This window comes from Galleria mellonella, unplaced genomic scaffold (genome assembly GCF_026898425.1).
Source record: "Galleria mellonella isolate WM207_F2 unplaced genomic scaffold, CSIRO_AGI_GalMel_v1 utg264, whole genome shotgun sequence".
NCBI classification, from domain to species: Eukaryota; Metazoa; Arthropoda; class Insecta; order Lepidoptera; family Pyralidae; genus Galleria; species Galleria mellonella.
The window spans coordinates 624,923-649,259 of NW_026442060.1; the positions used below are offsets into that span (position 1 = coordinate 624,923).

At 35.9% G+C, this 24,337-nt stretch overlaps 1 protein-coding gene across 6 annotated transcripts; it reads right to left on the reverse strand.

The window, feature by feature from the left end:
• Window positions 1-175: 175 nt before the first annotated feature.
• Window positions 176-24,245, reverse strand: LOC113509340 (transcriptional repressor p66-alpha-like). Of its 6 annotated transcripts, none has more exons than XM_052895090.1 (21): window positions 24,140-24,245; window positions 23,712-23,768; window positions 23,538-23,619; window positions 21,721-21,853; window positions 19,705-19,856; window positions 18,588-18,728; window positions 14,785-14,883; window positions 11,223-11,333; window positions 10,856-10,939; window positions 10,267-10,311; window positions 8,885-8,983; window positions 8,370-8,488; window positions 7,611-7,815; window positions 6,726-6,965; window positions 5,452-5,561; window positions 4,470-4,540; window positions 3,801-3,850; window positions 3,254-3,341; window positions 2,719-2,847; window positions 1,086-1,236; window positions 176-446 (listed from the first exon to the last, which is right to left on the reverse strand). In XM_052895090.1, the coding sequence occupies exons 2-20, from the start codon at window positions 23,747-23,749 to the stop codon at window positions 1,103-1,105; spliced, it is 2,130 nt and encodes a 709-aa protein (XP_052751050.1). In that variant the 5' UTR covers window positions 23,750-23,768; window positions 24,140-24,245; the 3' UTR covers window positions 176-446; window positions 1,086-1,102. The 6 variants fall into 6 exon arrangements, with proteins under 6 accessions (XP_052751050.1, XP_052751051.1, XP_052751047.1 ...); XM_052895091.1 differs by having other exon boundaries at window positions 2,728-2,847; window positions 4,464-4,540; XM_052895087.1 differs by having other exon boundaries at window positions 4,464-4,540.
• Window positions 24,246-24,337: the final 92 nt, after the last annotated feature.

The window sequence follows — 24,337 nt, forward strand, 5'->3', positions numbered from 1 at the left end:
CCACGTTTATCAGGCGGGTTGGTAACCGCAGTTAGGGTTTGGTGATGTTTTAAAAGAGATGCTGCCTATTCCCCTCAACCATTAGGTTCCCTTATTTGCTTAATACGTCAGCCACTGGAAAGGAAGGGGTGGCCCATTCTATGCCGGAACCACACGGCGACAATAAAACAATTAATTTATAATGTTATTTAATATTATTTAAAACTGTCATATAAAATCAAATTATCCTTAATATTACGCACACACTTTAACTTATATTACTATAAAACTTACTTTTTATATGATTTACGTATTACGTATTCGTTTAAGATGGTGCATAATCCGATCTATTGTTAAAAATGTTCGAAAATCATCTTACAGGCTATTGTCTACCTAGCTTAGAATAATTATTACTATTATATTTATTATCCTCTTCCGAAATGCATTATACTGCTATGCGCTCGCATCTGAAACAAAACAAATCATTTATGATAAGTCAATTTTTTTTACCACTGATGCTCTTTTTAATAAAATTTTGATTTACAAACCAAAACTTTATTCTCATACTATATTAACTTTAATCCAAAATATTACCAACATTGTAGGTAACTATGAAATACAGTGGAACGCTCTATATAAGCAACTCATTTGAACCAATTTCAATAAAAAAATCTAATTGAGAAAAGTTGCTTACAGGGAAAAAAGGAGTATAAAAGATACATACCATCTGGAAAATATTTTTACTTATTTCTTTTACTGAGTAGAATAAATAAAATATAAAGATTGAACATAAAACTGTCTATGGTCCAGGCAAATTCATTTAAGTTTTAATAAAACAGACTATACTAGTACGTCGTATCAGCCTTTACTGCTGAACATAAGGCTCCTCCTTGAGGGGTTTTGCCAGTAGTTGCCACGCCTGGCAGGCGGATTGGCAACCGCAGTCAGTTTTAGAAATGTTTTAAGAAGGACGCTGCTGCCCATTTCTCGTCCTCCCTTAGTCGGTTTTTAGGACACTCATGGGAAAGGAGTGGCCTATTGTATGCCGGGACCACACGGCCAATACTAGTATGTACGTATGTGTATATATATACATGGAACAGTACCTGGCGATGATGCGTGCTCACTTCTGCGGCCAGGGATTGCGCGAGTGCTGGCCGGGGATCATGTCGAGCAGGTACTGGCGGTGCGCCTCAGCCATGCGCTGCATCTCGGCCGCCATGGCCGCATTGTTGCCACTACTGCCGCCCTTGCCCGCTACGAACACAACGTAGAACCAGTTCTAGTGTTCCACACTCCTCTCTTACAATTTATAATGATATATTTCATAACCAGAAATTTACACAATTTTTTTGTTTGATACACAATTAAACTTTAAACTGTTAAACGGAAATGAATTTAATAAAATTTAGGACACAGGTAGGTTATATCCTAATTTAAAACATAGGATACTACGTATTTATATCGATTTACGCGTGTAAATTCATGGATAAATGTACATGTAAAATTAAGAAGATTTATTTATTTAAACTTTATTAACCAATAAAATGTGGTACAAAATGAAGACCTAAGACATTCTTTACCAACCTTTACAGGAAGTGTAAGTTACTCAATGGCGAATAAAAAAAAAAAATTTAGTATATGGTTCTAGACAAAAACAATTTACATGTACATTGACCTATACACGAATTTCTTTCTGTTCGTGACAAATACAATAGTAAACGTTTTCTATAATAATTCATAAAAATAAATAATTTGCATGCATATGATTCAATGATATTTAACTAACAAACAGTGATAGAAGTACAGTCAAGTGCAATATTTAAAATACTGTGATAAAACGGGCAGCAAACAAATTAGGTACACAGGTAATAAGGTTACAGAGGAATAACACCTGAGTCCTCAGGAATGGCAACGCATGGGAGGTATCATGGGCGAAACAGTATACTCTGTTATGTCCATGGTACTGCTCATGTTTATAGGCGACGGTTACCACTTTCCATCAGGTGGGCTGTCAGCTTGTTTGCCATTCTAAGTTGTATAAATTTTATATATTATTTTATTTGATTATAATGTACAGATGATGTTTATGCTGGTTGCACTTTTCCACATCAAACATTTAATGATCGATTAATTTTTTTTTTTTTTGTATTGTCGCCAGTTTTTCTATTTACTATAGTATAATATACGCCATTGATGTTCACTATATAAACTATTAATATTAACAGGATTGCATATGACTGTATAAATAATGAGTAACACCAACGAAAGTTGAATGTATGACGGAAGTTGAGTGTGATACTATCGATCGCCAATGTAAAAGTATATTGAAATAAGTAGATGTATCATCATCATCATCATCATCGTCATCATCATCATACCAGCCATTAACTCTTCACTGCTGAACCTCCCCCTATTGAAATGTTTTGCTAGTAGTTGTCACACTTTGCAGGCAAGAAGTAGATTTATACAGGATATATGACAGACTGATTTCAATCTTACTTTTTAGTTAAATGTTGATTTATTTAATTGTTTAAATAGACTTGTTTACAAGCACTTTTAAAAAGTCATTTGAAAATTTTAATAAATTAATTCATTGGTAAATCTTGAAAAAATCCCATCCTATCTTCTAATCCTAATATCCTATAATTTTGTTCTCGATACTCTTGTCGGTGTAATGGGGTGACGGTAATGGTGGTGGTGCGGTGCGTAATAGGGCAAGTGACGGTGAATACGTACAGCGCTTACCTAGCGCGGAGGCCTGCGCCATGGCTAGCTGGTAAGTGTAGAGCAGCGGCGAGAACTGCATCATGGCCGCCGCCGTCGCCGCCGACGACATACCACCTGCGCCGCCGCCACCGCCAAGACCTACGGATAACATATACACTTTAATACGTCTGCTAATAATATTATATTGAACAAAGTGGTCAAAAAATGAAATTAAGAGATATCGACAAGATCGCCGATTGGCTACATTGGAATTATAGTTTTTTTTTTTTTTTTGGGAAACAAAAATTATTATGGTATTTTGTTCCATCATCTAAAAACCAAATTGCAATAGAAATCAAAAGACAGAAAATAGGTTATAGTTTCTGCGAAAATTATACATCCTAATATACCGTGTCACGAAATTCGGTCACGTTAATCTCCAAAATCTAATGATTCGATTCTAATGAAATTTTATAAATGTGTCTTGTATGCTACCAGATGCAGTTGTATGCGGTGAGGCAAACCAACATTATCCAGACTAGTTTAAGTATGAAGCAATACTCACTTCTAAGTAGTTGATGTTGTAATGCCTGCATTGCAGCCGCGCTGTGCTGCTCGAACGCCATTTGCGCGGCTGCCGCGGCCGCCATTTGCTGGAACCACATTCAATTACATTAATTTTTTTATGAAATGAAATGAGTTTATTTGCATTAAACAGTTTAAAATTATTACAAAAGCCACGTGGTATAATTTTGGCACCTGTTTAATTGCCTTAAAAGATGTAGGCAAGCAAATACTTTACATTTAATAATAAAAAAAAAGTGGTAAACAAAATTTTTAAAACTAGTAAAATAAATATACTACATATATTAAAAACTTGTTACCAATAACCATTTAGAAATACTTGTATAAATGAATTGTAAAATGTAAATGTTGTGTAAATAAATTAATAAGTGTGATTTACTTAAGTAATCTTAAGTGAACTTTTTAAAAGTGGAGATAATACAGACTTTGCAAGACTAATATAAATGAATTTAATTAGACTTATCTACATAATATTAAATACTAAATAGTTCTTTTAAATTTTTTCTTAATAAAAATGAGCTCAGTACCTGGTGCTTGCTGCTGCTGCTACCCTGGCTGGTTCCACTCGAGGAAGACCCTTCAACATACATAAAAAGCGGATAATACTCTATATTATACAAAAAATTATTAGTTATATACCAAACACAGTTATATACCCGACTCAGAGTGATAAACTGACAGCTTATCTCATGGGAAATTGCAGTTCATATTTAACTGGAATTTTTTTTTAATATTCTCAATTTATAAAGACGAGTAATTTTAAAAACTATTGTCAAATAAATTCATGTAAATTTTTTTATATACCACTGGAGGTGGCAAACAAGCATACGGCCCACCTGATGGTAAGTGGTTATTACCATAGCCTATGAACACCTGCAATACCAGAGGTATTACGCGTGCGCTGCCGACCCTGAAGAAACCCTTGTACCCCCCTTTTGAAGAACCCCATGCTGTAGTAACGGTTACCACTTTACATCAGGTGGGCCGTCAGCTTGTTTGCCATTTTAAGTAGCATAAAAAAAAAACAACTGTAGCAGTTAAAAGGTTAATAATGAGTATGTTTTATAGTTCTTTGTATCAAATTTATTTTTAAATCAGCATTTTATACACGATTAAATAAATAAACATCGGGCATTCCTGTTGTAATCTATGAAGCAATAGTGATAATAGTTCGATACACCCTGGTTTACCTTTACCTTTCTTGGCGGGCACCTCGGAGTCACGGGAGCGGTCCGCATGATGGCCACGTAGCTCTGACGATGACGACCTGACGAACATACATTTTGATTGCATACAATGGAGTTATTTTGCACTTGCATTAAAAAATAAATTATATAGTAGTTAATGGGGTCAATTCTGATATCATATCAGCCTTTCACTGTTGACATAGGTCTCCCCATAAAGGTAGTTTTGCCAGTAGTTGCCATACTTAATAGGAGATTTGGTAGCAGTTAGGTTTTGGCGATGTTTTAAGAGAGACACTGCCTATCCCTCGACCATTAAGTTCTCTTAGTCGCCTCTTACGACACCCACAGGAAAGGAAGGGGTAACCCATCCTATGTCCGGACTATACGGCAATTCATTCAATCTCTTAAATTAAACTTTTAATTTAATAGTTTATTAAAAGCAATAAACTATGAAACATCCAAAATTAATTCTGACACAATCCTACTAAAAATTTAGTTTACACAGATTCTTAGAATAATTATTTCGTTGTAATATCAAATTAAAACTTTAATTTTACTGATAGAAATACAGAAATTTTTTTCTTCAGTATCATTTATTTATATACGACATTTTTGCCACTTATGCACATGTTTTACTGTCTGATCGAATTTTTCGGTTGCTGTCTCTTTTAATAAAATAGAAGTCGGTTTCCGTCGATTATGAAACCTGACATCGGGAGGTCAGGGAGACAGAGGGAGACTTAGTACAAAAGTCGATTGCTTGGGTACCTCTGTCGCATTCGTGTTTCTACCGTGAAGCAGTTGTGTTTGCATGGCTGTGTTTCGAATTGAAGGGTGGGATATGGCGTGAATTTACTGGGTACAGAGGAATAACACCCGAGTCCTCAGGAATGGCAACGCATGGGGAGTGTCATGTGCGAAACAGTATACTCTGTTATGTCCATGGTACTGCTCTAAGCGAATAGTCTGCTAAAAGCATACGAGTGCATACCTGGGCGGCGGCGCGGTGGGCTTGGCGGCGGGCGGCGCGGGCGCGGGGTGCGCGGGCGGCGCGGGGGACGGCGCCGCCGCGCGCCCGCTGCCGCCGCGCGACACTGACATCTGCACGCGGCGGATAAACAATTTATTAACTTCTTTTTATAATTCGAATATTGGAATAATTTGAAAAAAGAATTTTTCTTTTTATGCAACTCAGAAAGGCAAAGGAGCTGTGGGCCCATTTGATAAAAAGTAGTCGCTTATAGATATGAATAAAAAAGTACCAATTATACTGTGTCTAGTGTGGGTGATAGCCCGTGACGGCCCACATGTGTTATAAATATATAGTTCAATATATTATATATATAGTCAATAAGTATTATTAAATATTCAAAAATTTTGAAAAAAGAATACTATCATTGTAGGTGAAATACTATATATATATATAGTCAAGTAGTTTCTTGTACTTTTGCTAGTGGCGATCTATCTTTTACTTTTATATATACTCATTCCGTAGTTATATTGTAATTAAGCTAATATCACAAAAAGTCTATATTTTAGCGGAGATGATCCGCGACATAATTATAATACATATTATTTCATATAATTACTAGTATCAACACTGTACAAAAAATGTGTTGATCATTTCGTCATCGATTTTTGACTGTCGATAACTAATCATCATATTATATAAAAATCACATTATATACAAATTTCACATAAGTATAATTGCAAATATATTAACGAAAATATGAAGTTAAGTAATAGACATCTGTATTAGAATGAACGGATGGTGCAAGCAACAAGCGCGGCGCGGATTCAGTGTTGTAGACGTGTTACGTAGTAAGTGCGTGGGCGTCGACACTAATGTTGATGAGCGCGACGATGAGATGGCACACATCTGTATACGATAGGACAGCTAACGCGACGAGAATACAGTTCTAGAAAAGAATTATAAAACGTGATGGCGTATATCTGTATGTGGTACGATATCGTAGAAGACAACAAGCACGGTGGAGACTAAAAAAACGGGCACAGTTTTTGTACGGGGTTGTTAGTAACATGGACTACTATCCCACTACTAGACTACTGTCCCATTACTAGCAATATAGCCATATCGACTTAAGTTGATCTCCAACATGGTTAATTCCTGATTAATCCTTCCCGACGGGCCTACTAACCTGCTTTCATCCTCGGCCATCGTTAATTATCATCTCATATACTGTGCAAGTGCTTCGATGTGAAGCATTGAAGGGTTTCATTACTGGATAAGTGTTCTCTACCTACCTGTATGCGGTGCGAGTGCGCGGGCGGCGGCGCGGCGGCGGGCGCGTGCGCGGGCGCGTGCGCGGGCGCGTGCGCGGCGGGGTGCGCGGCGGGGTGCGCGGCGGGGTGCGCGGCGGCGTGCGCGGGCGGCGTGCGCGGCGCGGGCGGCGGCGAGCCGGGCGCCGCGAGCCGCCGCTCTATCTCCTGCTCCTGCTGCAGCGCGCGCACGAACGCCGTCTTCAGCCGCGCCGTGTGCTCCGCCTGTGCGCCAATACGTTCAATCATATTTTATTTATCACCCGAGATTCTAGATTTAATAGAGGGAAATTATTACTGAAAAAAAAAACTCACGTTTTGCGTTTTTTCTATCACTGTGTCGGTTTGTATTATCATTAATATTAGTGGTCACTCAGTGACCGAAATTCGACCATAATTATATTGTTATGAATGAATGTATTATGGTTGTTTGAAATTAAGTAACATTACAGACAAACGATATTAATCTATCCTCAATTTGACCACAAACTTTAATAATAAACAAGAGTATGTATATATGCATGTGTGTATTAAATACATGGTAGTGTGTGTATTTTTTTTTTTATTAATTTAATGTATTTTTATGCATAATTTCAAAAAATACTAGCATTATGTACTTTTTCTCTATAAAAAAACTATAAGTGTACAAAATTTCATACGTCTCCATCCGTGCAATTTTCTTAAAAAGGAGTACAAGGTTTTTCACGTATTAATATATAGATAGACAATAAAAGTCACTTAAACAGAAAAAAATAAAAGAAATTTAAATTTATAACCTCTCACTAAATGCAGCGACAACCTCAAATGTGATTTTTTAATATAGTTCCAACTCAGTAACACGCAACGTCAGAAGCGAGTACATATACTGACCTTGAGCGCGCGCTTGACGTTCCCAGAGACGCACAGCTCGCAGAGGCGACGTGCAGCAGAAGCGCTAGCGGAAGCGGGCGCGGGAGCGGGTGCAAATGTTGCGTCCGGACGGCGGGCGTGCGGTGCCGCGCGCTCCCACCGCCACACGGGGGTGAAATCGCATCCGCACTGCGCACACACCGCCGGCACAGTCGACCGCGGCATGCTGTGCATTGGACCACACCACAATAACCGTTGTAATATTTTTATAGCAAGAGCAGTTTAAAGAGCAAGTAATACAGCCATACATATTTTAAATTTTAAAACAAAAATTATGTAAAACATGGTTTTAAAAGCTTCAAGTATGAACAAAACAGAGTACCGGCAAAGAGTAATAACACGATTGCGACTGCAATTTCGGGCACCGCACAAAACCCTAAAATTAATGATGTAGGTCGAGATTATTAATTGAAAATCATACACAAAAAGCGTAATACCTACATCCTCTAGAATGATAACATATAAGGGTTTCACGCGAGTATGTGTATCCTGTGATATCTATAAAATTAATTATTGCCAAAGGCATTCTTAGTTGCATTTTCCAATTGTAATAAACAATAAAGTTTCAACTATTTACTGATCAAAATCAGTTGAAGCAAACTTCCACACAAAATAAAGTTGTAAATATGGATCCGGCTCGAAGGACCAAACTCTTTAGTGTCCACGTAAATTTCCACGATCCTTATACTTAATTTAATATATATGTAAGCATATACTGACCGGTCCTCATTGGTAATGTAATCGACGACATGCTCAAGGCCCACGAGGTACACGAAGTCCGTGTTGCTCGGCGATGGGATGAAGTTCATCTCAGGTGGCGGTGGTTTCGGGGGCGGGATCTAATATAATTACATGGTTAGTTTCCAGAAACGACGAGCATGCATGAGATGTAATAAAAATAGATAATGCAAATATGTATGAGATTAGAAGTTTCTGGCATTCGGTTATCTGCTTTACCAAGAACTGAATTAAATCAAGCTATATTTTCACACCAGGTCTGTAACGGGTAAGGCAGTCACTCATCGGAGATGCCTAGTAACTTTTCCCACAGAAAGTACGCGGCTCATATAGATAAATCATCCATATAGATTTTAGTATCTTTATTCGGTACAGGAAAATTAATATTTATATATGTTATTGTACTGATGATTTCCTGGGTGAGCGTATTGGAAGACTGGAGAGCTCATCCAATAGATGTAATGTAATAAATAAATAATTAATGGAAAAAAGCGTACCTGCAGGAGCGTCTTCTCGAGCTGCTTGCGTAGCGCCAGCTTGGCAGCCGCTTGCCGCTGTGCCGGCGTCTGCGCCTCCTCCGAGCTGCGAGAGCTTGCCTGCACACACACCGTCATATTTTCCCATACATATATAAAAGAATATTATGAGCACTTAAAACTTAACAGTCTTACAAATTCAATTAAGGTGTTCTGCAAATTGGTATGAAAACTATTTTATTTTAATATAAGAATAAAAAAGGAAATTTCGAAATCGGTTCACTACTGACAGTATTCTTAGGTAACAAATATAAAAAAGAAATAACCGAATTGAGAACCTCTTTCCTGAAGTTGAAAACAAATTGACAGACAATTTAATAAAAAGTGACAATTGTCGCGACATCACTTGCGAACATAAACTCACTGTTTCCTATAACTTATCCCGTTTATTCATAGAAATTAAACACTTTTGCAAACCACTAGACTATTGGTAATTTCATAGAAACATTTGATCAAGTTGATTAACTTACATGAAAAATATTATTTTACAATGTATGTACTTGTACTATTATAGTACTTATACTTATATTAAAGAAAAATATAACACGTCTTGCTACTACAGAATATAATGAACGACAAAAAAAAAACAGATTTACTCACAACAGATATATCGTCATAGTCGTAGAATACTGACGGATCTGACAAATATTATATAAATATATAAAAGATCCGTCAGTATTCTACGACAATGACGATATACAATTTATAAATTATAAATTGTATTTGGATAAATGTATGTATGTATTATTTTATTATTGAACCTTTATACATTACAGTTTTAATTAATTGACCACGGATAATAATAGCGGATCTTTTTTTTTTAAAACCAGGATATAAAATTCTAGACCTCAAGTAGAGGCAAACAATACACATTTACAAATTTCATTAAAATCGGTTATGCGATTTCGGAGATTAGCGTGAACATTGTGACACGGGATTTTTTTATTGGTGAACAAATATGAGAAGTATTAATCTACTATTGCTTATTTCTGGCCTTAAAATTTATCTCAATGAGGCGACAAACAAGCATACAGCCCACTTGATGGTAAGTGGTTACCGTAGTCTATGAACATCTACAATACAATTACGCGTGTTGCCGACCCTGAAGAAACCTCTTTACCCCTTTTTCGAAAAACCCCACGCTGTGTTCTCTTGGAAAAATCTCGACAGAGCGGTAATGATGTTATAAATCTGAGTGCTTTCAGAAAAACCAATGTCAAACGAGTTCCTTTTAAATAAATAAGGCCATCATAAACGAGGCAATATGATATGAAATACGAGAATCATATTGTAATGTACATTAGGTGTTGAATAACAAAAAGAAATCACATTTCTATACTCACGGCATCGCTAGTACTACTCGTGACAGACGAATTATCCTGAGCAGGCTTGTAATATACAAGATTTTAAACTATATATTTTATACCATATAATATAGACTCTATAACACTAAAATGCGGTGAATAAATCTCCCAAAAAGCGATGTCAGATCAAATTTTAACAATTATTTTTTTAATAACTTCATACAGCAATAGCTGAGTTTCTTACACGCACAACGGCCCAAATGAGAGGCTAAGCGCGGAAAACAGAGTCTTTCTCACTAGCTGAGTTTCTTGCCTCTTTTTCTCAGCTGAAATTGCATTCCGATCTGAGCAGTAAATTCGTAAAAAATGTCTATTAAAAATGCTTACAATTATGTTTACTTGAATAAATATTTTTATTTTATTTATTTAATGTAGTATAAGAGTTGTTCTCGCCAATTCGGTCAACTGATTTTGATGATTTTTTTATTTGTGAAAGTGTATGAGAGAAACCTACAGTAGCAGATTGTGTTTATATTATAGCTAATTTTGTAAAAAAGAAACTTATTCTTTAATCTCGAAGTATATTAAAAAAAAAGCAATAGTATAAATGTGTATGCAGGTATGTTACCTTGGAGACATGTTGTGAAGCTGGAGGCGGTGCTGGAGTGATGGTCACAGAGGGTGTGATGCTAGCGCCGCCGCTGCTTGACGACTGCACATAACAACAAATATATAAGTTATTTATACAAAGCCGAGACCAAAATCATGTAGTATTTTTAAAGATTTTATAGACTACTGTGAGTGAAACTGAACAATTTCCCCTAAAAACAATAAAAAAAAAAGAGGTTCTTATATTAACATGCTCCATACAGCTGTCAAGTTAGTATAAAAAGATGTCAAAATGTTTTGTCTTTTATCCAACCATATTTTAGAAAAAAAAAAAGAGTTTTATTGATATCTGGAGCACTTTTTTAAAAGGGTGGTTAGTGATTTACCTGTGAGCGGTAGGGCCCGGGCGTGAGCGTGGCGCCGCCGGGCAGGCTCGACGAGCGGCGCGAGGAGCCGCTCGCCGCGCTGTTGACCGCGCCGCTCGCGTTGCTCGTACGCTGCACACACCATGTACACGTCATTACAACACATACGACAATAACATTGATCGATGACAACTATCAAATCAACGTGCGGTCGTGAACACTAGTAGCGATATAAATCGCCGGCGACTGGTAGCGACTTCAAACTGGTGAATCAACGAGAAAATTAGCAACGACAAAATAGCTGACGATCGAAATTGCTGTCGTGTGCATCCAACAATATGGCCGATGGATTTTGTTTAACAATTTTTTACATATTGTAAAAACTTAGCAATGTCTTGGCCCAATTTTTTTTTTTACAATTGATATGAAGCTTGCCTTCTACATCTGTATTAAATGTTATTTATTAAAAAAAAAGTAAATATTTTGTAATATAAATTTAAAAATTCCAAATTTAATAACAACTGAATTGTTTTGATGTCGCTTAAAGTAAATAGAAATATGGCAAAGTTATTTCTTAACTAAATCTCTATTTTTACAATGAGAAAGTACTTTGAAAATTCATCGAGTGAGCTCCAAACATAAGTATCATAAGACGCACAGATAAAACAAACATTTATAACTTTTTATCACAATTCGTATATTCAAATCATCAGTTCCTTAACCTCATACATCCAAGGTCTCCACACCTTTGCATCTGGTGTTGAACTTGAAAGAAAATCTGCCGAGTTACAAGCTCGGAGCGCGTCGCGGGACTGCCGCCGGAACTCGGATTGTTTTACGCTTACACCGCTAATTCTAATATGAATTGAATATTCATTTCAACATTTTAATTTTATATGCTACTACACTAAATATTTGTATATACGTGCTTTTTTTATACAACTTAGAACGGCAAACAAGCTGACGGTCCACCTGATGAAAAATGGTAACCGTTGCCTATAGACATGAGCAGTACCATGGACATAACAGTACACACACATACTGTTTCGCCCAGGATACCTCCCCATGCGTTGCCATTCCTGAGGACTCAGATGATATTCCTCTGTACCCGGTAAATTCACGCATATATACGTGTTTGTAATATATTAACTAATTGCCCGCCACTTCATGCGCTTGGACTTCAGAAGTAATAAATATACTTCTAGATGGCGTAAAACATATTATATACCAGATTTTTAGCGAGTCCTTCAGGAACACATCAGGGGCTAACAATACCAGACAATGTGGCTGGTTTTTGTTTTTCTTTTTTTTATTGGATGAAATTGGAATGGTAACCCCGTCTGCGCTAACGGGATACGCTGGCGGAGCACCAGTGAAGGATGATCGATGAGGATGAAAACAGGCCCGTTAGCCCATCATGATAATTTCATCTGGAATTAATCATGATAGTTTCCAGAGGGAACCGGGAGGAGGTCAACCTGGTTGGGTATATTGCTAGCAATGGGATCCTTAGTCTCCATTACTAACAATCCCTTTCCCCCGGCAATGTGGCTGTTAGACCTCATTCAGGTTGACCTTCGCGCGGTTCCCTCTGGAAACCATCGTGGTTAATTCATGTTGAATACGTCACGATGGGCTAACTGATCTGCTATCATCCTCGTCTATAATTTTTCACTGGTGTCCAGCCGTATACCGATAGAACCATTCCATTAAATAAAAATATTTTAATTGAAATTTATTTTTTAAATATATAATTTCCTTAGTACATTCCGGTCGATTCAGATAAGTCCTACTGTTTTGTATTACAAACGGTGAGGCAAAAATTGTCGCGACTAGACCGACGCGAGGCCGTTATCTTTCGTTCTTGTTATTTTTTCAAAAATATTTTCATAGCGGATTTGTTTGGCACATTGAAGTTACATAGGTGGAAATAGTTTTTGAGATTTCGTGTAACAGTTCATCGGCGATTTTACTCTTAGTGGCATTTTACACAGAAAGAATAAATGTGATTTTTATTATTAAAGATTTGCTCCATAGACATTTTTTATTTGTAATGCAATTTGCAAATTATGCAATATAATCTTAATGGGAAGTAAATAAAATCACAATAACTCTGTGCATAATAAAGTGACGGCATGGGAACACTGCAAGCTCATATTCTACGAAACGAGATTATCGGATTACAATTTGTTAATTGAATTGTGTGCCAGTTGGCACCTCATTTATATTTTATATACATTTTACCATTTATACCTTCTAGCCAATGTTTTTATATCAAAACTAGCTTTAGCCCGCAACTTCAACCGCCCTAGATGGCGTATCAAGATCTTGATATGTAATAATTATATTATAGTATATACACCAAAATTTAAGTTTTTTTTTTTTTTATGGGTGAAAATGATATGGTAACCCCGCCTGCGCTAACGGGATACGCTGGCGGGGCACCAGTGAAGGGTGATCGATGAGAATGAAAACAGGCTCGTTAGCCCATCATGATGAATTCATCAGGAATTAACCATGATAGTTTCCAGAGACCGCAAGGAGGTCGACCTGGTTGAGTATATTGCTAGCAATGGGATTCTCAGTCTCCATTACTAACAATCCCTTTCCCCCCCAAAATTTAAGACCTTCAGAAAAACCGCAATCACCTTACTGCCATAGTTTTTTAATTATGCCGGAACAAATATACAGAGAGATAAATATTCAGTAATTAGTCTTTTTAAATTATTTTGTGTAATTCCGCTACTATTAGTATGCGTGTGCGTGCTAACATTTGAGGATTAACTACTATTGTTATTAGTAGAAATTATACGAATTTCTTAATTCGAGCACCGAGAGGTCGACACTAAGATCCGAACAGGGATCTATTAATTTGCCTGAAGATGCACCGTTTGCATGTGCGACGACTCAAGAAAAGTTAAGTCTTGAGGACTTAGATGGAAAGTCGTAGAATTTCTAGTAATAATCATCATCTCACCCATTACTGTCTACTGCTGAACATTCGTCTCCCCCATTGACTGCCATAAGGAACGGTCCCAAGCCACCTGCATCTATTGACTCCCTGCACCGCATTTGAGTTAGTCACTCTATCTAGTGGAAGGACGTCCTACACAACGTTTACTCGTACGGGGTCGCCACTCAAGAACCTTTCCTCCCTATCAGTTGTCGGTTCTTCGAGCTATGTGACCAGCCCATTGCCCTTCTAACTACTAATAATAATAACAATCATCAATCCTCAAATGTTATTGACAGCCCCATTGCTAGCAATACGCCCTATCAGGTCGACCTCCACGTAGTTCCCCCTGGAAACTATCGTCAACAATTCTTGTTGAATTCATAACGATGGGTTAACTAACCTGCTTCATTCTCATCTACCATCCTTCACTGGTGCCCCGCCGGTGTATACCGATAGAGCGGGTGGGGTTACTATTTCATTATCATCCATAAAAAAAATCCTCAAATATTAGCAATCGCATACATACTAATAATAGCGAAATTAAACAAAATAATTCTAATCGACTAACTAGTGATATGTACTTCTGCAAAATAACACCTAGATCAGTAAAACATTCAGTACGCGTACCTTAGTGTGCTGGTGGGCGGGCGGCGGGGCGGGCGTAACGGTGACGCCGGGCGGCACCACGCAGCCGCTGCCTGCCAGCGCCGTGCCCGACGACGCCTCCTGCAGGCCATACCACCTTATTATACAACATCCACATTGTCTCCAAATAAGATTACAACACAAGTATATTTTCACCAATAAAAAAAAAAAACAAGATAGCATGAAAAATTTACAGCTAGTATCACTCGGGATAGTTCTATTCGATTCCTCCATATTCGATACCCCTGACGCTTCACACAGAATCGCCACGATCTATGTATTTCACAATTACAGAAACAAGTAACGTCCGTACACATTGTGTACGCGTACTATACACGTGTGATTAGCGCGGGAAAATAGACTGGGTGCTGACACGTGTTTGAGTGGGGGTGAGGTCAGATCGCAGTGGGCGGTAGAGTATTCTTACTGTACTTTAATACTTATACTGTGCCCATACATTTAAATCTGTTTAGTCCTAAGAATCAAGAAATTTAGATTCATAAATGAACCATAAAAACTTTGCACTCATTTTTGAACAGTCGCGTAATAAGTAAACACAATACTATTTGATTTTAAGTTGGGTAAAGTAGGATGTCTCACTTTATGAGCACGGCTGCACTATCAGTTTATCAAGGTGGGATTAGGATTTGGGAGTAATAGCAGTGGTACCCAAGCCTGTTGGGTGTGGATTGGCCGAGTCCTCATCAGAGGGAGACTGTACATAAGTCGTTTACTTGGGCACCTCTTTCCCATTCGTGTTTCTACGGTGAATAAGTTGTGTTTGCATGGCTGTGTTTCGGTTTGAAGGGTGAGATATGGCAGTGAATTTACAGAGATTTAACACATGAGTCCTCAGAAATAACAACGCATGGAGAGTATCATGGGCGAAACAGTATACTCTGTTATGTCCATGGTACTGCTCACGTCTATAGGCAACGGTTACCACTTTCCATCAGGTGGGCCGTCAGCTTGTTTGTCATTCTAAGTTGTATAAAAAAAAAGAAACTAAGGGTACTTAATGGTCGAGACATGGGTAGCAGCGTCCCTCTCTAAAACATCACCAAATAGAACCAGAGGGAGATTTTGTACAAAAGTCGATTGCTTGGGTACCTCTGTCCCATTCGTCCATAACGTCAGCTTGTTTGCCATTCTAAGTTGTATAAAAAAAAAAGCCTAACTATGGTTGCCAACCCACCTGCCAAGCATGGCAACTATTAACAAAAGCTCTCAATGGGGAAGCCTATGTTCAGTAAGACAACGTCTGATATTATGATGATAATGAAATGAATGCAGTCTTATCCGAAGTACAAAAGGCTTATCCGAAGTACAAAAGGCAATATTGGCTCCTATACTGCTTGCATACTCTTAACTCACATTCATCATCATGTTGAATTTATTTTATTCGTTACAATATTGCATTGTGTTGAATATTTTTAAAAGTGACAAGAAGATATCGTAAAATATAACAAAACAAAAAAAAAAAATATGAAGCAACAAAATAACCAATAATAACAATTAAAAATAACATTAATAAAAAATAACATTACAATCAATTTACAAATGTCATTAGTAAGGCATAAAATATTAAAAGAGTATTTTAAAATTCATCAGCCTTTAACTGTCCTCTTATAGGGATATAAGGCGAGGTTTACCAGTTGTCATGCTTGGCAGGCGGGTTGGCAACCGCAGTTAGGCTTTAGAGATGTTTTAAGAGGGACGCTGCTGCCTATCCCTCGCCCTCCCTTAGTCGCCTCTTACGACACTTATGGGAAAGGAAAGGGTGGCCCATTCTATACCGGGGCACACACGGTGTATTATACATAAAGTATTATATAATGTAATGTAATAGTACAGTCTTATACTAAATACAAAATTTATTATTTGAAAGTTGGTTATTATAAAATTGGTGACCCATATGCAGGTCCCGTGTCTTCTTGTCACGACATATAAATTTTCCCTTTTTGCAATTGTTACTTATAATGTTTGAGTGGAGGGAGAGCTGTGTTATTATATCCATGTTGCTCCGTGGAGCTACTTGAAGAAGGAGTGATCCTAAGTCACCTCCAATTGACCCTCTCAACACACCTGAGTTCGTGGGGTCTAGGATGTATCTCGATAGTCGGTGAGGTACCCTATCGGTCCTTATTAATAACACAAGTTGATTGGGGGGAAAGGGATTGTTAGCAATGGAGATTGGGAGCCCTATTGTTAGCAATATACCCTATTAGGTCGACCTCCACGTGGTTCCCCCTGGAAATCATCGCGAACAATTCTTATTGAATTCGTCACGATGGGCTAACTGACTTGCTTCATCCTCACCAATCATCCTTCACTGGTGCCCCGTTTGGTTACCATTCCATTATCATCTATTAAAAAAAAAAGGATGATTTCTTTTATAGTGACGTGATATGTTTGATCCCTTCCAAGTGTTCGCACAGCAGACACTGTTTTCTGCAGATAACTTTCTCCTTGCCCACAGTCATTTCAGTTTCCGCTGTAGAGACATCTGGCGGGTTGGTGCAGCAAAACTAACGCTTACATGTCTATCATATAAGTAGTCTATAAAGTGAGTTTACAACAGTGTATGCGTATCTTGTGCTACTACGTAGATGATTGTGTGGCATGTAAATGCAAAAAATAAAGCGGTCAAGTGCAAGTCGGACTCGCGCAACGAGGGTTACGTACAAATCAACAAATTGAAAAAAAATCTTGTAAAATAACTACAAATTTACGGTTTTCGAATTTTTCCCTTTACTTGTGCTACATGACATTGCTTCTTGCCAAATTTTATAATTCTTGGTCAACGGAGAGTATCCTATAGGTTTTGATTCCCTTTGCGCATGTCAAAATATGCGATATAAATGGAACATAAACGGCCGTATCTTTTGATTGCGTCGATCAAGCAGTAAATAATCAAGTTAGAAGCTTGATTTTTTTTACTGCTTTAAGAGATAGCAGACCTGAGTAGTATATGATATTAATTTCAATTTGATACTTCCACGCGTTCCTAAGAAAACGATAGACAGACAGACGGACAATAATCCTGTAAGGGTTTCGTTTTTTCCTTTAGAAGTATGGAACCCTAATAATCTATACTTATAATAAATCTGTAGAGAAGTCAATTCTGTATATGAAATATATTTCCAAAATAACTATCAGGGGGTGATTAGTGATCGATACTGATACCAAAAATGCAATCAGTAAAATTTTTGTCTGTCTGTCTGTATGTTCGTTGTAGAAACAAAAACTACTAGATGGATTTTAACGAAACTTGGTACAATTATTCTTCATACTCCTGGGCAGGTTATAGCAAGTATACTTTTCATCACGCTACGATCAATAGGAGCAGAGCAGTGAAGGGAAATGTTAAAAATGTCCACCCGTGCGACGCCGGGACGGGCCACTAGTTTATATTAAAATTATCATGTTAGTAGCAAATCGAAATAATCAATCCATTTCTGATTTGCACTACTATTGAACAACAATGTCTTATAATCAGTTCTATTAATGCTTTCTTTATATTTTCATGAAATTCTACTAAAAATAGACTAACCTCCTTATTCATAAAAAAAAAAAACTAAAACCTTCTGTAAACCTCTTTCAACTATTACACTGTTTTGCGACTTTCTTTCAAATTGGGAATTTAGAGCAAAAGAAAGAGACAAAACACTTCAATAACTAAAACAGGTTCAATAGGTAAAAGAGGTTTAATGTTTTCATAAATAAGTGTAAAATATTCATACGTAAATATGATAATGAAGCGATACAAATAGTAGACAAGTCACCTTGGCCGGCGGCAAGCCAGTGGCCTGCTGCGACTGCCGGATCTTCCTCAGCAGCACCAGACGCGTCTCTTCGGCGCGAAGCTTCTCGCGGAGCGCGCGCATGCGACGCTCCCTCTCCCATATCTCAGCGCTTGACAACTCCTGCACGACAATATTACATAATATTTTACAAAATTAAGAAAAAAAAATAACAATCCTTAATTAGAAACGATCAATCATAATCTGCGACAGCAGGGGGAAAGGAATTGTTAGTATTGGGGATTTAATAACCCCATAGCTAGCAATATACCCTATCAAGTTGGGGGGAGAAGGAATTGTTAGTAATGGAGATTAGCAAACCCATTACTAGCATATACCTTACTGGGTCGACTTCCACGCGGTTCCCCCTGGAAACCATCGTGATTGATTTATTGTTGAGGGCCACTGGTATACCCACCAGTGTATACCAATAGCGCAGGCGGGGATACCATTCCATTATCACCCATTAAAAAAATCTATCAAATCGACCTCCACGTGATTCCCCTTGGAAACCATTTAGATTAATTCTTTAGGAATTTGTCACTATGGTCTAATTGATCTGTTTCATCCTCATCTATCATCCCTCACTGGGCTCCGCCAGTGTAAACCTATAGCGCAGGCGGGGTTCCATTCCATTATCACCCATTAAAAAAAACCTGTGACAGCGTGGTCAAGACAGCTGCGTAACGTTTTTTCTATACCAATATAATAAATAAAAAAGATTTGATTTTTTTGTATTTTTATAATGGATAAACTCAAAAACTACTTAACCTATTTTAAAAATTCTTTTACCTACAGAAAGCTATATTATCAGCGAGTAACATAGGCTATAATATACTATTTTCGAAAAAATTACAGACCGTATGAAAGTTACAATAATGTAACCCAATGTTTCAAATATTTGCCAATTAAAAACTAATACAAAATACTAACTAGTCTATCTATCTACCCGTGTGAAGTCGAGACGGATCGCTAGTATTAGATAAAAATGTAGGCATGGTAATGACTACATTTGCTCGACAACTTTTGTCGAGCAAATGTAGTCATAATATTTATACGCGGTCAGAGTTTCATGAGCATTTAAAATCAAATGACTCACTTTATGCCCAAGAAGCGGTAGCGGTGGTTCATTCTCGTCATCTTCCGAGTCTTCTTCGTCTCGAGGATCGCGCGGTGACTCTGGTGCGATCGGCACTGAGCTGGGAGTTATTGATACGTTCACTGCGCTTGCGTTCAGTTTGCTGCTCACATCTGTAAAAAAAAATAAGATCCCAAACAAAATGGTTAACCTTATATACTTATCAATATTCATGCTAGTTGTTCTAGACATATTTGAACGCATGAGAAAGAATAAGACGCCGAGCGTCGGTCTCTTTCATGCACACATGCATGCGGTAGCGATAACGTATTTACCGCTAAATTTTAAGTCACTTGTCTAGGAGGGTTAGCTCATAAGAGACATAAGAAAGAAGTGGTATAGATTGTTGACATCGGATTCTCTGGCGAATCCAGTGTCTGTGCCCTTACATCATTTACATCATCAAGGTGGCTATCAAATCGATATCACATGCTTCTACCATAAAATTGACGTCAATTTGAGATTACTTCGCTTTAAATGTATGTCGATTTGCGTCAGAAGATATTCTGATTGTTTACTAGTTGCAACAGGCAATTACAGAAATGTATATAAACAATTTTTAATGCTATTTAATAATATTTTTATCTATCTTAGCCTTAATAAACGGGTAAATAGAGTTTACACAATTGTATAAAACAATTGCATGAAATGCCTACATTTAGAACATTAGTGAAATAATAAAAAAATATAATTATTTACAACTCTCTCGAGTCTACATTTCGGTAGGAATGTAATGATATAAATTTAAAATGAAATTCCTTTAGAGATTAGTATAATTGAGTTATCTATTAACCGCGAAATACCAAAGTGTAAACATACGAAACATGCTTACTCAGATAAGGAGAGACAGTCACTTGATTTATAGATAAAAATAATAATAGAGGTCATATGTATGAGTGATAACCTACATTACCACTATTAATATTTATTTTACATGTATATAATACATATATAGTTTAAAACGTTATGTTACAAGTAATTAATAAATGAATCTCATTAGCAATTACATAAGAATTAAATTAATCATAACTAGTTTTACGCCACTAACGAGTTTGTATCATAAAAAAAGGAAGTCAAATTCTCCGTATTGATTGCAAGTAAAGAATGTGAAAAAAAATTATAATATAAAAGCATATGTAGCAATTTAAATAAAACTTAAAAAAAAATCTGTAATTATTTATTGGTAGTCCATTAAATAATTAAACATTATTAGATATATTATTATTAAAAATTATTAAGATTTTTAGACATTCACCTTCTGATGTAAGAATAACCAGATTGACTTATGTGTATTTTAATTGGAAATACTTGATTAGTTTATATTAATATAAATTTTGAAAAATAAAAATCACTTTGTGAGATTTAGATCTTGTGAGACTTTGATATTTAGAGATATGGATGTTATGCATTTCATGTGATTTGAGATTTCTTTATTGTGAGATTAAACTAACGTAACCAACAGAACAATTGTGAAGTGTGTCATGCAGAGAAATGAAGGTCTTTCATAAAGATTATTGTTCAAAATTCACAAGATAAATATGGATGGATATAAAAGAAGGGAGAAATAGATGATCAAAGAAAAGAGGAATAGAGGTGTGACAGATACCTTATAAATTTTTTTTCAATATCCTTTTTTTTAATGCATGATAATAGAATGATAACCCTGCCTGCACTAACGGTTTACGATGGCGGGGCGCCAGTAAGGGATGATAGATGAGAATGAAAAAGCAGGTCAGTTAGGTCGTTGTGATGAACATATCTGGAATTCAGCATGATGGTTTACAGCAGGGACCACATGCAGATCAACCTGATCGAGTATATTGCTAGCAATGGAACTAGTCTGTATTACTAACAATCCCTTCCCCCAATTAGATCTTGAATAAAATTTACTACACAAAAAGGACTTTATTTGTAGATTGTCATATGAACACCCAAAGACGCAAACTAAAGCAAGTGACAGAATAAAGACAAATTTACCTGTGAAAGGCGCTGGTGTGGGAATAGAGGGCTTGCGATGCGGGGGAGCAGCCGGCAACAATACGATGTCGGGGCTCTCCGCATAACTGCGCTGTTCGGAGCGCGGCCGCAACACGCGACGACCACTCGCGCCCTGATTTAGATGTTCAAGTATGTAGAGTACAAACTGAATATGTAGCATATATACAAAGTGTAGTAACAACTGGCAAACAAAGGGTGACATCACTTTCGTTAGTCACACATATAACTAACAATATACCCATGTTATAAAATGACAGCATTTTTGGGCTTTCTCATACTAATTTAACAGCCAAACACAAAGAATTGTTAGAGGCAAAAAATTGCAATATTTCTACCAATATTTCTTGGTGAAAATGTTTACTTTCACTGATAGTACATTCCCTTTAAAGAATGCTATTTCGATTTCACCTATATATAACATAACCTGTATATGTCTAACATAATACATGGTCTTCTTTTTTTTGCACCTTGAAATGATAAGATTTATAGTACACATAGGTTACCATCAACTAGACATTAAGAGCACCATGGACATTATGCTTTAATTTCACTGCTATAATAAACCGTTTAAACAGAAACATGGGATAGAGGTACCCCAAAAAAATATTTTTGTACAGTCTATCTTTGGTACAATAATCTACTACAAATTGTGCTTGTTTGCCATTATTGTGATATAAAAAATGATGATTAATATTTCTATAAACTAATATCAAGACTCTCCAAAGAGTTTGGATGATATTTTCCTTATATGAATATAAATTTGATTGTAATATTAATAAGCATATGAAGGTCAAGCAAAAACAAACAACAGAATTTTGAATATACTTACTCGGTCAATCTTTTCAGAGTGCCAGAAGAAGAAAAAGTTAATTATTTATTTATTTGTGCTTAGAAAAGTATTCACCTTCAAAATGAAATCATATAGGTACCAAACTTATGAAAATTTTAGCTTTGTGTGTAATATTCAGTATAACTGTGAATTAAATAATATATACTACAAATATAATTCCATATTCAGTATTTGCATAAGAATAGTTATAATAATTATAAAGATTTTTTGCACAAAAATGCAATTATGGGTTACAGTAAATTCAAAGTTTAATATATCAGTATTTATAAAATGTAACATTATGCCCAGTTCTTTAGTGTCTAAACTAATCTGTGTTTTAGATACCAATGCTTTCAATTAAATAAATTTTTTCATGCAGTTCCAATATATTATTATAGCACAAAATTTAATAAAAATATATTTTATATTACTTAAATAGAGTACCTTTTCAATTACATACATTGATTATTAGATATGTTATAATAAAAAAATTTAAGTAACTATACAAAATTTTACTATACATAATGAGTTTTCTAAAGCAAAGCAAAAATTCACATGCCTCTATTGTATATTGTAATACTACTATTGATAAGAAACTATTTCTTATTCATATTAACTTGACAATCATGATATAAACATAATATTTTGAAGTATATCTATTATACAGATGTCAGATATAGATTGATAATATATAAAAGTAAAATAAGTATAATTTTCCTATTATTTTTTAATTGCTAGAATTATTTTCTTTAATAATATGTTTGCTAAATGGTGGTTTAAATAGATAATAAATAGAATATATATATTGTTAAGAGATATATATAATATAAAGTTTTTTTTTCATGACATTTTTAAAACAAAAATTGAGTAGACAAAAATATATGTCAATAGTAATAATATATTCATATTATTTAACTAATATCTAATTAATTAAATAATTAATTGCTATAATGCGACAAGAACTTACATGAGGAGGAGGTTGGGCTGGTGTTATTGTTAGACCACTTGCTGTCAGTGCCCTGAGTTCACTCAATTCAGGTGGTAACGACCTGGTACATACAATTACGTAATTAATTTATTATAGATTCACTCAAATTAATCTTAATTCAAGGTGAATATTTAAATCATGCAAAATAATCACCTGACACTTAAGTCCACAGCAGAATCGTCCACATCCATTGTCGTAAGTAATTGGTCACTGCAAATAATAATAATGTATCCAAAAAAATCGATAAATACCTATACCTAAATTAGGTGTACACAAAATAACAATACAAGATTATAAATATTAGTCTAAAATCACATATTTGTTACAAACATTCTTTAAATTCCACTATAGAAGACATGTTTATCAAAACTTTTACTGCGATATTCAGACCGAAATCTGTATTAGATCGATTAATTTATGGAAATAATGAACACGCACACAGTAAGTACTGCAACCGGTTGACAGAAAAACTAAGTAATGACAAGACAATAGTCTTCTAAAGCAAACTTTTTCTTTCATATATGACAATACACTACACTGAATAAATTAACTAAAAAAACACGGATTGTAATCATATTTACCAATTTTAATAACTTGTAATAATTAATTTGGAGCAAAATATTATTATATCCATTGGATACCCACAAAGAAAAAGAATGAACAATGGACAAAATTTTTGTTTTTTTTTTTTTATTACACAACAGATAATATAGATTCAACAGATTAAGACTAACAAGTTTGATCTTTTGTTATAAAAGTTTAATTAAATTAAAACTTTA